The sequence below is a fragment of the Lepidochelys kempii genome, chromosome 1 (genome assembly GCF_965140285.1).
Source record: "Lepidochelys kempii isolate rLepKem1 chromosome 1, rLepKem1.hap1, whole genome shotgun sequence".
In the NCBI taxonomy this organism is placed as follows: domain Eukaryota; kingdom Metazoa; phylum Chordata; order Testudines; family Cheloniidae; genus Lepidochelys; species Lepidochelys kempii.
In genome coordinates this window covers 342511943-342527386 of record NC_136380.1, presented here as the reverse complement: position 1 = coordinate 342527386, position 15444 = coordinate 342511943, and the positions used below count along the sequence as shown (strand labels likewise).

Here is a 15444-nt window from a genome sequence, read left to right as displayed (position 1 = left end):
TCTCTGGGGTCACCTGTCTTTTAGGGGGGCCAGCACTGAACAAGATTCTACAGTGGTAGCCACAGGGTGCAGAGATTGCTCCTGCTGGACCTCTGTCTGAGACCATCCATTTCTGCTTTCATCCTGAAGCTCCATCTTCCAAGAGGTTTTCACTCTGAATCACTGTTTGTCTGGGTGGTAGGTACCCCGTTTAGTAATACCACATCATGTGGCTTTTTACTGTGATGGGTTTGACTTTGTTTATTTTCTGGTGTTCTTCATTGTGCCATAATTTAAACGGCTCGTTCAGTACTGGAGGGGCCTGTCCCAAAACCCACTGAAGTCAACAGGAACCTTTCCAATGCCTTCACAAGCATTAGGATCAGGCCCCCAAAGATCCAGATCCTCGAAGATATTTAGGCACCTTGCTCCCATTGGAATCATGGGAGCTGGGTGCCTAAATACCTTTGAGAATCTGGGCCTAAGTATTTTGCCATGAGTGGAGAAGAGTAAATGTTAGAAGAAAAATTCAGCTCTCAGATCTTTGCAGTGGACTCTGCCTCCAGTATTCTGCCTTTCTTCTCTGTGCTTCTTCCAAAGCCCATTGAAGTGCATGGGAGCCTTTCCATTCATTTCTTTGGGCTTTGGAGAGGCCTAAGTGCCTGGAATTCCTAGGGGAATATTCGGAGACTAGACTCTTTCGTTATGGTGTTTTATATAGAGCATTTTTGTGCAATAAATGGCTGAAGGAAGGTAGACTTCCATACCTTGTGTAATATACTGGAGCGGTGAACTTTGAAAAACCACTTGTCCACATAATTTATTAAATAGCAGCGTAAAAACTAGTTGTAAACCGTGAGATACCGGTTTTTAAAGCACGTCTTACACAGTGTGCCTAATGGCAGCAGGAGAGACACTTGAGCGAATGCATGGTAGAGCAGTGGTTTGGTCCTATAAATATGTGCAGAGGAGAGAAAAGTAAAAAGAGCTCACTGGACTGGAACTGATGAAGAGCAAAGATACTGTAGCCAAGATGGATGGGAGAAGGGACGCAGGCAGCATGTGTGACAGCAGCACTGGGGCCAGGAGCTCTTGAACAGGAGGGCAGATGCTACCAGGCAGACTTGGAGCAGAGTGAAGAAAGGACAGTGGGATGTGGAATAAAGGAGAGATGACCAGACAGATGTGAGGAGAGGCATCCTTAAATGACCCATCACTCTAAGACTGAAAGTTATGCCATAACTCAGAGGGTACCTGTTAAAGCATAACTTTCTTCTTTAGTCCAACCACCACAATCCTGTTCTGGAAATGTGGAGGTACTTTAAGATCTGAGCCTCAGAACCATTGCAAGTTATCAGTGTCCGTGATGCTCAGAGGCCTTTATTCAATGGCAATTTAGGGGGAAAACTAAATATTATCTGAACTTTGTTTTTACATAACAATAAGTGATCAAGGGTCAGCAAGGTGCAAATGATACTGCCCATTACTATGCTGACTGCAAATGGTGCTAGGGTATAATTAGCAATGATACAATGCTTTACAGTCACTGTACTTTAGGTACCTAATTCCCTCTGAATTAAATGGCAGTTAGTGCCTAAATACCTTTAAAAATCTGGTCCTAACTCATGAGTACTCCCATGTGTTTTCAAATGATCTGATTGTTTATGCATCTCGAGAGACTCCAACAGGCATGCTGTACAAAATGGAAAAAACGCTCCCTTTCCCCTCCCAAGAGGTAAGAGGACATTACTGTCCCATTGCACAGATGGCATGACTGCCGGGGGAGCAGAGGAAATCATAGTTCAAACAGGTTCTACAAAACCTAATGTGAACAGAAATGATTCTATGGGAAATAACACCAACAGAAACCAGTCCTTCCTAGGGGACAAATTCTTCCAACTTTAATTCATAGATGCATAGACTTTAAGGCCAGAAGGGACTATCAGATCATCTAGTCTGATCTTCTGTGTAACTTGGGCCAGAGAATTTCATCCAGTTACATCTGTGTTGGGCTGCAATAACTTGTGCTTAGCTAAAGAATCTTTTCTGGAAAGGAGTCCAGTTGTGATTTGAAGACATCAAGTGATGGAGAATCTACCACTTCCCTTGGCACTTTGTTCCAATGGTTAATAACCCTGTTAAAAAGTTGTACCTTATTTCTAATTGGAATATATCTGGATTTAACTTCCAGCCATTGATTCTTGTTGTACCTTTCCCCACTGGGTTAAATAGCCCTTTAGCATCTGATATTTTCTCCTTGTGAAGGTACTTCTATTCCTTAAATGAAGTTACCTCTTAATCAGTAGTGTAGTCAAGGGTAAACATCAGATAAACTGAGTTAATCCACTTCTCACTGGGTAAATAGGGAGTTTAGGTTATTTCAACCACTTCTTTTTCTGTTGCTACACCACTGCTCCACATCTTCTTTTTCACAAACTAAACACTCTGAGCTCAAAGTCCCACATACACCACTTAATAGGAGTAAGAACAGCAGAATCTCATCCATAAATAGGTACCATGCCCTGTGGTGCTATGATCCCAAAGAGGACAGCATTGTACTACAGGGCCTGCAAAAGCAAAAAGGTGGAACTAACAAGAAGGAAAAAAACAAAACAAAACAGACCAGTCATTTCATCGTCCAGGTGAGATACAAAGAATGAAGACCCAGGATGGATGGGGAAATACGAATGTGAGTTTTATAATTAAATCTGTCTCGATGACTCAAGTTGTTCTTAGTGGCTACAGAAATGGAATATAATTTTAAACATGATTCTGGTCTTGGCAGTATCTCTGTAAAACAAGATTTATTAATATTTTCCATACATACCACTCTTTAAACCTTTTAACACTAAAGTCATTAATGTAATCTGAACTACCCTCTGACAGCCTCAGGAAAAGACCTACACTGGCTGCAGTTAGAAAACCATTTTTCCATTAGTGCCATTAAAAATATTACAGTTATTGATATTATATTTTCCATCATGATAAGAATCTCATTTTGCCAGCTACTTTTAAGTAATAAGCATCCTGCACTAATAACCTGGGATCACTGTAAGGCTTTAAAGTTCAGCAGTATCAACTGTAGCGTTAAGCTCAGTTGAACAATCTTGCTTTTCTAATTACTTGTTTTACATCTAAAGCCAAAGGAAAAAGAATTTTCAAAGATCCCTACAGTAATGACCCATATAGGAGAATTTACTAGAAAAAACAAGCTAAGGCATCCTCCAAGACATGAAAAGCTTTGTGCTAAATAGATATTTCAAACAGCAGGAGTGCTCAGCAATACTCAAAGCATTAACCGTTTCAGAATTCAGCCAATAGTCCCACTGAACATTGGGGCTAATTTGAATAGTCAACTGACTAGCAAACTTGAATTTCCTTCAACAGTTCTTGGACCCAGCCCCCTTCCTCAGCAAGGAACTCACTGCTTACCTCACTGAAAAAAAATCAACTGAATATGAGGGAGTGTCTTGCAGACACAAAGTACCCACCACAAATACCCCAGGCTAACCCCCACCATCCCTAAGACAAACCGCAGCTCTCACAAATACAGCATGAGCGGATCTGAAGAACATCTGAGCCACTAAATACGAACTGGACCCTGCCCTTCATGGCTGGTGAAATCCAACGCAGACTGGGACTGCTACCGATATAAACCTTCAATGTTTCTATACGAGATCCTGACTCCTTGAAGCATGTGGGTTTTTTTCTAGCAAATTCTCCCAAAAATAAATAATCCTGGATGCCAATGAGCTCACAAATTACTGCCTCCCTTTGTAGGCAAAATCAATGAAAATGTGGCTGTGACCTTACTCTAGCAGCATCTAATCTTCCACCAACATCTTAGACTACTCGTAATCAGGATTCACTCTGGGAGCAGTCCTGACATGGCCTCATCATGGTTATGGAGAGAGGTTACACTTCTGTGCCAGTCCTATTTGATCTATCTGCAGCCTCAGGCGACCAAACAATGCCACTGACCCACACATGGGACCTCACAGAGGTGGATGGTGTAGCTTGAAACTGGTTCTAATCATTTGAAAGTTATCTAACAACCTAGGCCGTTTCCCAATATGCACTTTACACACCCTGGATCATTTTAAAAATGGCCAAATGAAATGTTATCAAAAACTTCCCTGAAAAATATTCACCGTCGGGCTAAGAATCAGCATGAGACATTTTAGCCAAAAGCAGCTGTAATTACATGGGTGAAATGAGACAATCGTGATGCTCCTGAATGAATTCACGCAGAAAAATGGTAACAGACAATGACATCCTATCGCCCGGAAGAGAACATTTTTCACAAATCACTCTATGTCTGACCTCTCAGTCCTCATCCTCAAAGGAAACCTGCACAACGCTTTCAAGAGCCGAGCCTGGGAGCTTAAATTCATAACTTTGCTAGACACTAAAAATCATGGACTGAACAGAGACACTAGATTTATGGCTCATTACAACAATCTATAACCGACTAACCCTCCTTTGTCCTACAAGTACAGAGATATTTACTGTCCACCTTGAATGGCATCTTACCGTGTGTTTTAACTCCTTATGCTAAACAATCTGTTCCACTTTGTATTTAGCTGTGATGCTTGGAGTACATTTCCCAGACCAGAAGAACTCTGTTTAATCTCAAAAGCTTGTCTCCTTCACCAGCAGAAGTTGACCCAATAAAAGCTATTAACTCACCTACTTTATCTCTCTAGTATCCTGGAACCAACATGGCTACAACAACACTGCATGCATCTTTAATCATAACATTATTATTGCTGACCTAATCCCATGAAATATTAAAGCCCTGATTGCAGAACCCGTACATACATTGGTGAACACTTATTTGAGTTGGTAACTCCATGAGCACCAATGGGATTTTTCCTATAAGTAAGTGTTCACTGTTGTCAGTAGCTACCGGTGTGGTGCTCTGCTCTTGTTCGATGATGATAACAGTCGGCTGGGTGCGTGTTCCCTCTGTGTGCTACCCCAGCTCTGTGCAGATAGCGGACACAGCAGACCCCGAGAGAACCCCCAAAGACCACTGACTTTAGTAAGGTACGAAGGCACCCAGCCAGGTTTATTGTCAAACGAAGCACAGTAATAGTTCCCTATAGACTCTACCAGACATACTACGAATATGTGCCCCCGGCAACGGACACAGCTCAAGTCAGTGGCGGGACACTCCACTGCCCCCTACACTGGACGATGATGTGCCCTTCCAGGCCTATTCTTATACAGGTGCAGAACAGATTACTCATCCCTCCTAATGTATTGAGGTGCAGCCTTGTTACTCATTAGGGTGCTGCTTCTCTCCTGTTACATGTTGGTTCAATCAAATCTATCCATCATGTTGTCCTTTTGACCCTGTCTTTAAGATGCACCTGCCCGTTCCATGTTATCTCTGTGGAGTGTTCTGATGCCATCTTGGCATAAGTTCCTCTCATTAGCACTTATGTGTGGCTGCTCCTGCTTCTAGCAGCTCTCTTCTTGCCAACTTCTGTGAGTGGGGCCTGCCTCTGGCTCACAGCCCAGCCTTTGCTTAGCAATGCCTGGAAGTACTTTGGTTCAGGCTTCAGTCCTCAGACTGGGCCTCTAATACAAGAGTTTATGTTTCAGGGACTCATCTTACTACATTCACCAGGGTTAGTGTTCCACAATTGGGCCCAAAATTAGTATATTATGATAAAATTATATAATTATTTAAACAAAAGCAAATTATTTTAAGAATTGCTCTTCTAAAAACCCATTTTGATGGAATGTTAGAATGAAATATTTTATTGATTCAGACATGCATGGAACCTAGAGACAGATACGATCTACTTGATCTGTCTAGTGTACCCCCCTGCCAAGGCAGGGTTGTTGCCCACTGTAAATTTATTCATGTTTTGTCCACTTTGGCTTTAAATCTACCATGCTATGGGGCTTCTACTACATTCCTCAGAGGACAATTCCACAGATTCTATGAGATGAAATGTTTATTATTACTATGTTTTACCATCATATCTAGATGCCCCAATGGAGATCAGGACCCACCCACTATGCACATAATGAAACACAGTCCCTGACCTGAAGAGTTGGCAATGTAAGTAGATGGGATGGAGCAATGAAGGATTGTTACCGCTATTTTACAGATGGGGAACTGACATACAGAGAGACTAAATGACTTGACCAATGTAACCCAAGGAAGTCTGTAGCACAGGTAGGAATTGACGTCAGCCCATCTGCATTTCTGCCAAGTGGCACAGCCCCAAGACCATCCTTCCTCTCTGCTCAGGCTACTCAAAAGTTCTTCCTGACATTCACCCAGCTACTACAATGCTCCAAAGCCACCAGGCTGACCCAGGCCCAGGCTCAAGGATGTTTGTAAGAGGAACTTGAAAACTTTCAACAGTGACACAAGCTTGGAAGATGGGGCTAGCAACAGGCTGCCCTAAAGGGCTGTGCTGCACCTGGGAATCAAAGCGGCTGAAGAGAAGTGACTGAGAGAGAGGAAGCAAAGGGCAGCAGACCTCAAATGCCAATCGTGCCCCGGCTTCATCTCCTGGCCCTGCTGTTTACGCCTGCATTATTTGTGGCAAGGACTGTCGCATGAGAATTGGACTTTTGAGCCACTTCTGATGCTGCAGCACCCTATACAGGAACTAAATCGCTTTGGGGTTTAGAGCATTGTCTTCTAACTTCAGTGCTGTGCAGGAGATAAGAACCTGTCCAGAGCAGAAAATATTTCCCCTGATGATCAGGGCAACTGAGCACCGGCAGCTCCCGTTGACCCCCGCAGGGATTCTGAGCATGGAGGGCTTAGGCGATTTCGGGGGAGGGATAGCTCAGTGGTTTGAGCATTGGCCTGCTAAACCCAGGGTTGTGAGTTCAATCCTTGAGGGGGCCATTTGGGGCAAAAATTGGGGATTGGTCCTGCTTTGAGCAGGGGGTTGGACTAGATGACCTCCTGAGGTCCCTTCCAACCCTGATATTCTATGATTCTATGATCGGGCATGACATTTCTAGCTTGTCACACCATTGTCACGGAATACTGATGGCGGGTGGGGCGTGACTGATCTCACTGTGTGCATGCATCCTCTTGTACCCTCCAGATTCTTTGTCTTCTTTGCAAGGCTCTTGTAATTCATTCTGTGACGATGGTCGCTGCTGACAGCAGAGTAAACTGAATACAGGTTGCCCGGCTGCGGAGCTAATTTATTCCTGGCGGCCAGCTTTCAGGCTGGTGGGAAGGCAGCCTTCGTTTCCCTCTCCCCCAAGACAAATAGCAACACCATCAAGATCTAAGGAGTTGTCATTTAAAATCAGAAGGAAGGTGGTGACGGGACATGTCACACTACAGCACGAACATTCCAGCTGGCTGCAGAGCTGTCATCATTAGCAGTCTGCTCGAAGATGCCATTGTGGTCCAGCGTTCTTGAAACTTGGTTTAAACACACATACTCTCGCTCAGAGCAGCTCTTTAGGATTCAGAAGTGGCATGGGCTGTCATATCTGATGCAACGTGTCGTGCGTCGCCTTCAGAAATCTGCGGCCTTTGATTTCACGAGTCTGATTTTGATTCTGTTCAGCCAGATGCAATAGAAATATAGGCAGAAGCCCAAGCAAACTCAAAATGAACAAAACCAAAATCAAACCAGTCTTGGGGCTTGTCTACACTACCGCATTGTAACATACATCGCTCAGGGGTGTGGAAAAGCCACTCCCCTGAGCGATGCAGGTTACGTCGACTTAAAGCATCTCCCGCTGACATAGCTTCCAGCTCTCGTTAAGGTGGAGTAATTATGCCGACGGGAGAGTGCTCTCCTGTCACCGTAGCGTGTCTTCAGCAGATGCACCGAGGTTGGGCGGTAGTGTAGACTAACCCTTAGTTTGCAGGTTCTTGGGGCTTTAATCTGACAGTGTTTTTATGAGATCTGGACCATGGCATTCCATACACTTAGTGTATGGATGGGTGTAGAAGACACAACTGCTATCTTGTGGAAGGAATGTCAGTCCAGCTCAAATGTTTCATTGTGTCACCCTATACAGGCTGAATTTCAAAGGGCCTATAAGTCCTACTACTCCTGTTTTAAGGATCTGATTATGCACATACTTCTACACGGGAGCAATTTTGCTCAAGTGAGTCATCCCACTGGATTCCAAATGGGACCATTCAGCGGCAAAGTCTCTCACAGGCTTAAATGTTTACAGGATCAGGCCCTAAACCTGGACAATCATACCCTGGTTTTCAGATGTGCTGAGCACTCGCATCACCCACTGATGTCAGGAGGAACGGCAGGAGCAACGCACCAATGAAAATCAAACCGCTTAAATCTTTCTTTTTACCGAATTTTGAAAAAAAAAAAAGTATTTTTTCTGACATTTTGCATCTGCCAAATTCCAGCTGATGCAAAATTTCAGAGAGATGGGAATGTTTTCCAGTTGTAAATATACAAAAAATATTGTGCATTTTCAATGTAACACAAGCTTCATTTGAAACAGGTTTCATTTTTGCTCCATAGAAGAGTCCTATTCCCTTAGATTAAAATTGTGTGAGAAAACCACTTCTTTCTTGAATTCACAATGAAATACAAAAAGCTAAGACTTTTGAGTAGTTTTGCCTTTCTGACCATGATTCTTCCTTGGGCCAAATGATACAAGCTCAGCGACTTTAGAGTAAAAGGTCCTAAATTCTACACCTCACAATCCGAGTAGAAAATAGCTAACAACCGTGGAATCTGTATGGCCAAACATTCAATACAATAGCAAACCATAGCACTGTATTTCAGCACCAACTATTTCAATACATATAACAATAGTGTTCAATACTAATGAGGGAGAAACAGATGAATACAAACAACTGTCTACTGTTATATAAAACAGGCAGAAATGCATAGACTTTAAGGTCAAGAGAGACCATTACATCATCTAGTCTGACCTCTTGTACAACACAGGCCTTAGAATTTTACCCAGTTATTACTGAGCCCAGTAACATATGTTTGGCTAATCATCATCTTCCAGAAAGGCATCTAGTCCTGATTTATATACTACTTCCCTTTGTAGTTTGCTCCAATAGCTTATCACACATACTGTTAAAAATATATGCTGCCTAATTTCTTATCAGAATTTGTCTGGTTTAGCTTCCAACCACTGGTTCTTGTTATGGCTTTCTTTGCTAAAGGGCCCTTAAATTAGAGATTAAAAATAGTAAATTTATTTTATTTTATGAGACCACAAATTGGATTAGTACCATTTAATAATAGATGAAGTTTACATCAAAACAGCATTTCATAAAACTCAGCACTTGCTGAATCAACACTTCGATCTGGTTTTCCCATTGCAAGGTATTTCTCAAAAGGGCTGGTCGAAAAGGATTAAAATTGGAAATTTTGATTACTTTTTTTTTATCAAAATCTTCCCTGCTCCCCAAAATCCCCCAAACCAACGTGAAACGAAATATTCAAGAAAATTTTGTTTCAGTGTTTAAACTGCTATAGAACTGGTACAAAAAATTAAAAAAAAAAATCAAAACATTTTTTTGGGGAAAAAACCCCTAAATGAAAAATGTCATGAAAATGTCCTTTAGTTTTTCCAACCAGCTCTGTTTATTCAAAATGGACAGTAAATGAATGAGTAGGTAACACTTGGAAATACTGACTTTGCCTTGAGTGTTTCCTCCTGAAAATTCCACTGTGGGTCTTCTACTAACTGCAGTTCTCGGAGGACGCTCCCTGGTTTGTAAGCGGCGTTGATTACCATGCTAAGAACCTAATGAAAGACAAAAGTAAACACTGAAAGCTTTAATAGAGCGACCACATAGTCACAATCCTCATCTGTGCACTCGCGTAGCACCTGGAGGCACCAACTGACTCAAGGCCCCTTTGTGCTAGTCACTGTACATATCACTGTATATATTCACAACGACAGGGGTCCCTGCCCCCATAGAGATTACAATCTAAGAAGTGCTTTAAAGATAATCCAGGTGCTGTCAATGTGCATGTTAACATTCTATGGTATTTACATGATTCTGTAGCGGGGGCGGGCGGAGTTGGTTTTAACACGCTATACTTAACACCCACACTTGATCCTTCACGGATGTGCAACTGACTGTAAGCATATCTACTCCCCACCCCCACCCTACAGTGGTCGGCTTCAGACGTTATTACAAGAGAGAAGCTGATAATATCATAATAGCATACGGTAGAGATTATCTCCTGCATCCTTTCCAGTCATGGGTAGGGCCCTACCAAATTCATGGCCGTGAAAAACGTGTCATGAACCGTAAAATCTGGTCTTTTGTGTAATTTTGCCCTATACTATACAGATTTATGGGGGAGACCAGTGTTTCTCAAACTGCGGGTCTTGACCCAAAAGGAGGTTACGGGGGGGTTGCAAGGTTATTTTAGGGGGATCACGGTATTGTCACCCTTACTTCTGCGCTGCTGCCTTCAGAGCTCGGTGGCCGGAGCATGACGGCTGCTAACCGAGGGCCGAGCCCTGAAGGCAGCAGCGCAGAAGTTAGGGTGGCAACACCATCCCATGCCATCCTTACTTCTGCACTGCTGCTGGCAGCGACTCTGCCTTTAGAGCTGGGCTCCTGGCCAGAAGCCGCCGCTCTCCAGCTGCCCAGGTCTGAAGGCAGCGCTGTTGCCAGCAGAAGTAAGGGTGGCAATACCATGACCTCTCTGCAGTAACCTTGAGACCCTCCCCCCAAAAAACATTTTGGATCAGAACCCCTACAGTTACAACACAGTGGCATTTCAGGTTTAAATATCTGTAATCATGAAATTTATGATTTTTAAAATCCTATGACCATGAAATTGACCAAAATGGACCGTGGATTTGGTAGGGCCCTCGTCTTGGGAGCTTGCCGACATTTTTGGAAACCAAGCTGGATACTTTTCAGTCATGAATTTCACTGAATGCTGCAGATTACAGTGTAAAGCAGGCATAATTTGAATAGCCTGGCTGGTTTGCTTATTAATGGAAGCAAGATATTAATTCGTTATTTGACCTTTGTAGATTTCACAAGATTGCTCGTTAAAAGAAATGAACTTAGAAATACCCAAAAGAGGGTCTAATAATAATACCACCAGGTTCTTATACCATGCTTTTCACCTACAGATCTCAAAGGGAGAAAGGGATCATTATCCCCATTTTACAGACAAATCCATATGTTCTCAGCCAATCAGTGGCACTGGCCTGTGTGACTCACAGCTATAGGAGTCGAATAGCCTTTTAAGGGCTCCCAACTTGGCTGGCCTGCATAGCTGCATCTACAACACTCACCTCTTTTGTGAAAGCTCCCTCATTTCACTTCCAGCAGGTACAGAAAACACAGCAATGTGAACACCAGTGCTCAGTTCACACTGACACTCCCATCATTGCGACCACCACCACAACCGCACTGGTGGTTCTGAAACAATGACAGGCTTTCCTCAAAGACCTAATGTAGGCAAGGCCAATGGCAGAGAAAAGCCACTTGGGATGGCTGCGAGCAGTCCCCAGTATGGTTCAAGGATGCTCCCTTCAGATATGCTAGGCTTGGCATCTAGGCTTCAATTCAGCAAAGCACTTAAGACTTAGATGTTTTGTTGAACTAAGGCCCTACCCAGCCTGTGTCTGAGATGCCTCATATCTCCTTCTCATGAATATGTCTTTTATATCCAGCACCAGCTCGGAATAAACAATTGCCTGTTAGAGAGAGAGCTTGATCAACCTGAGTGTGGCCTCCCTTACTTCCTAATGCCGAGGGCTACTGAATTGCAGAACAGGGTCCCCAGGGCAGTGGTGGCAGCCAAACTATTTGACATATTAAAAACTAGACTGGACACAGCACTAGAAAATGTAACCCGGAAAAGTGAACAATCCTGCACTGACAGGGAGATGGCCTTTCCCCCTTCTAATTCTTATGACAGCCTATAGGGAATGAGGCATGTCAATGTGGTAACAATTGCTTCTCTTGTATTTCTATCTGCAGGTCACCCACACATAACAGCATGGTTGCTGTGCTGCAGCATTGTCTTCTCCTTTGCATGGACTTTGCTCTCATTTGCTTCATGAGGAGCTGCCCGCTCCTCATGCTTCATCAACTGTCTGATTGTGCCCCTGGGAGTCTCTTGATGTTGCTGATTCCCATTTGGACCTGGAGCCTGCTTCTTTTGGCACAGCTAGACACTACTCCATCCATGAATTTCACAAATCAAACCATTTTTTCATAGATATTTAGGTCAGAAGGGACCATTATGATCATTTAGTCCGACCTCCTGCACAACGCAGGCCACCGAATCTCACCCACCCACTCCTGCAAAAAACCTCTCACCTATATCTGTGCTATTGAAGTCCTCAAATCGTAGTTTAAAGACTTCAAGGAGCAGAGACTCCTCCAGCAAGTGACCCGTGCCCCATGCTACAGAGGAAGGTGAAAAACCTCCATGGCCTCTTCCAATCTGCCCTGGAGGAAAATTCCTTCCCGACCCCAAATATGGCGATCAGCTAAACCCTGAGCATATGGGCAAGATTCATCAGCCAGATACTACAGAAAATTCTTTCCTGGGTAACTTGGATCCCACCCCATCTAATATCCCATCACAGGCCATTGGGCCTATTTGCCATGAATATTTAATTACCAAAACCATGTTATCCCATCATATCATCTCCTCCATAAACTTATCGAGTTTAATCTTAAAGCCAGATAGGTCTTTTGCCCCCACTGCTTCCCTTGGAAGGCTATTCCAAAACTTCACTCCTCTGATGGTTAGAGATCAAGAACAGTTCAGTCACACAGGTACCATTCCTGCACCCTTTCCCCTCCATGCGTTCACAAGGACCATGGAGCAGGTGAATAACACATCTCGGTTGTTCAGCAGTTGTAAGGGGACGGAAAGCTCATTAGTTAATCCATAGACAATAACGCTTAGCACTCAAACATTAACTGATCATCACACCACCCCTGTTTATTTTCCCCATTTTGCAAACTGAGACAAAGCCATTATGGGCCAAATCTTCAAAAGAGCTAAGTTCATGAAAATCTGGCCACTCATTTTGATATCTAAATGGAAACTGAGCTGTTTTGAAAATGTGTCCCTAAGTGACTTGCCCAGACCACACAACCTGTCAATGGCAGAGGGAAATGGAAATGAAGTATTTGATCACCAGAAACAACATGTCCTGGAAGTGAAAAGACATTCACTCTGTAGTACAGAAACCTGGTTAAATAGAGAGCTCTGATGATTACATTGCGGCATAATGTTTCTGTAAACAAAAGCGCACTGTTGTGATGATTATTGTTTTATCTCCGGTATGCACATGGCAATGATCTGTAAACCTGTTCAAAGCTTCCTACCTAAATAAAAAAGTAAGAAAGAAAGACAGAAATCAGGCATTTGTGGCATGACTGACTCACTTAAACACCATTGCCTTGATCACCTATTAAAGTGATATTTGCTCTAAGTTTGCAGTGGGAGGGACTAGGTTATGGGCACAATTTCTCCCCCCAAACAGAACACAGTTCCACTCAGAACTGCTCAGAACTCTCTGGCTTTTACCTTAGACACCCAATTTATTTCAGTCCTGTACAGATGCTAACAATACCAGCGTTTTTGCTCTGAACTGCCTTGTCTCCACCATGACTCTTAGTAATCTAAGCTCACATTGGAAAATAATGTTTTGACAGGATAATCATTTCCCTTTGGGGGGGGGGGGAATGCTTTAGCTTTGTCTCTGTGTTTATTTCCTATTTTAAGTCCCTTGGCTTGTCACTAACCTTCCAGCAGGAGTCCATTACTATGTTAACAATGTTCTCTTCCAATGACATTATCTCTTAATCTCACACACAGTTCAACACTATGCAAAATCATATACTTTACTTCTTGGGGGAAAGGGAACTGGGTTTTAAAAAGTTATGTGAATGTCATCTGAGGTGGAAAGTCATTCACGTAAAAGAGACAAGACCCTAAAAGGTATTTAGGAATCTAATTCCCATGATTTCAATAGGATCTGTGCTCAAATCCTGATCTCATTCAATTAAACTTCCACTGGTTTCAGCATAGCTAGATATGATCCAAGTAACTAATTTTGGGAAACTTTCTTGAATCCACATGTATTTCTCTTTCACTATGCTTTCCAACGCCAGTCAGGAAGGATTCAGTTTTTGGCCCATGATGTCATAAATACATAGTCTATGACAATATAAAGCAACTGTGTAAACTGGAATAGCTCAGTTGAAGTCAGAGCTACAAAGATTTACTGAGGATGTAGCCCACACTTGCTCCTATTGAAGTCAATGGGAAAAACTGGCTTCACTTGGAGCGCCATCAGATCCATAAAGCTTATACAAGGTACAGATAGTACAAACGCCATATCAGATAGCTCATGATAACTCCATCCGCCTTGCTCAATCATATGTTTAAAATTCAGTCTAAACGGCTTAATTCTCTGAGCACCAAGACTGAGACATCTGTTTTAATTATGCAACTTCGCCATGCTCCTAAATTTTAAATTAAAAAATGAGTGCAACAGTTTTACATTTTTTCCTCCTGTTTTTCAAATACTGGCTTAGTCCCTTTTTGCATGTCAGGAGAGGAGAGTCACCTTATGCCAAAGTCCAAAACCAACTAAACAACATTATTTTTTTTTAAACAGTGAGGGTAATTAATCTCGGAAACAGATTATCAATGAACAGGGTCAATTATCCATTACTTGGAGTCTGTAAAAGGAAATTGGCTGTCTCTTGGAAAGAGATGCCATAGTGCAAGCACAAGTTGATGGACTAGGTGTAAGAATCAGTGGGTGGAATTTTATGGTCTGTGTTATGCAGAAGCTCAGACTAGGTGATCATAATGATCCTTTCAGGCCTTACAATCTACTAAATCTATGAATTGTTAAGCAGAGTTGCTGTTAAAACAGCTGTCATGTCCCTTATGTACCCTTGCAATGTGTTTGCCCAGATTAGACCCTGACACTGCAGTATTCAACACACTGGCAGTGATCTGTTCAATAAGGTTATCTTTAAGACACCCCCTACAGGAATGCCTGGACCTGCTACCGTTACTGGTATATCCTAACAGCACACAGTCATTAAGGGCTCTGCACATAGTTCGTTCTGTGAAGGCAGTGGTTCTCAACCAGGGGTACATGTAACTCTCGGGGTATGCAGAGGTCTTCCAGGGGGTACATCAACTCATTTAGATAGTTGTCTAGTTTTACAACAGGCTACATAAAAAGTACTAGTGAAGTCAGTGCAAAATAAAATTTCATACAATGACTTGTTTATACTGCTCTATATACTATACACTGAAATGTAAGTACAATATTTATATTCCAATTGATTTGTTTTACAATTATATGGTAAAAATGAGAAAGTCAGCAATTGTTCAGTAATAGTGTGCTGTGACACTTTTGATTTTGAAAGGAAGTAGTTTTTAAGTGAGGTTTAACTGGGGGAGCGCAAGACAAATCAGACTCCTGAAAGGGGTAGAGTAGTCTGGAAAG

At 42.6% G+C, this 15444-nt stretch overlaps 1 protein-coding gene across 3 annotated transcripts in view; it reads right to left on the bottom strand.

The window, feature by feature from the left end:
* SFMBT2 (Scm like with four mbt domains 2) overlaps nt 1–15444 on the bottom strand; it is a 189652-nt gene that overhangs the window by 18801 nt on the left and 155407 nt on the right. For all 3 annotated transcript variants that reach the window (XM_073328829.2, XM_073328832.2, XM_073328828.2), the window contains one exon: nt 9611–9720. In XM_073328829.2, coding sequence (XP_073184930.1) covers nt 9611–9720 — 110 coding nt within the window. The remainder of the gene's footprint in view (nt 1–9610; nt 9721–15444) is intronic.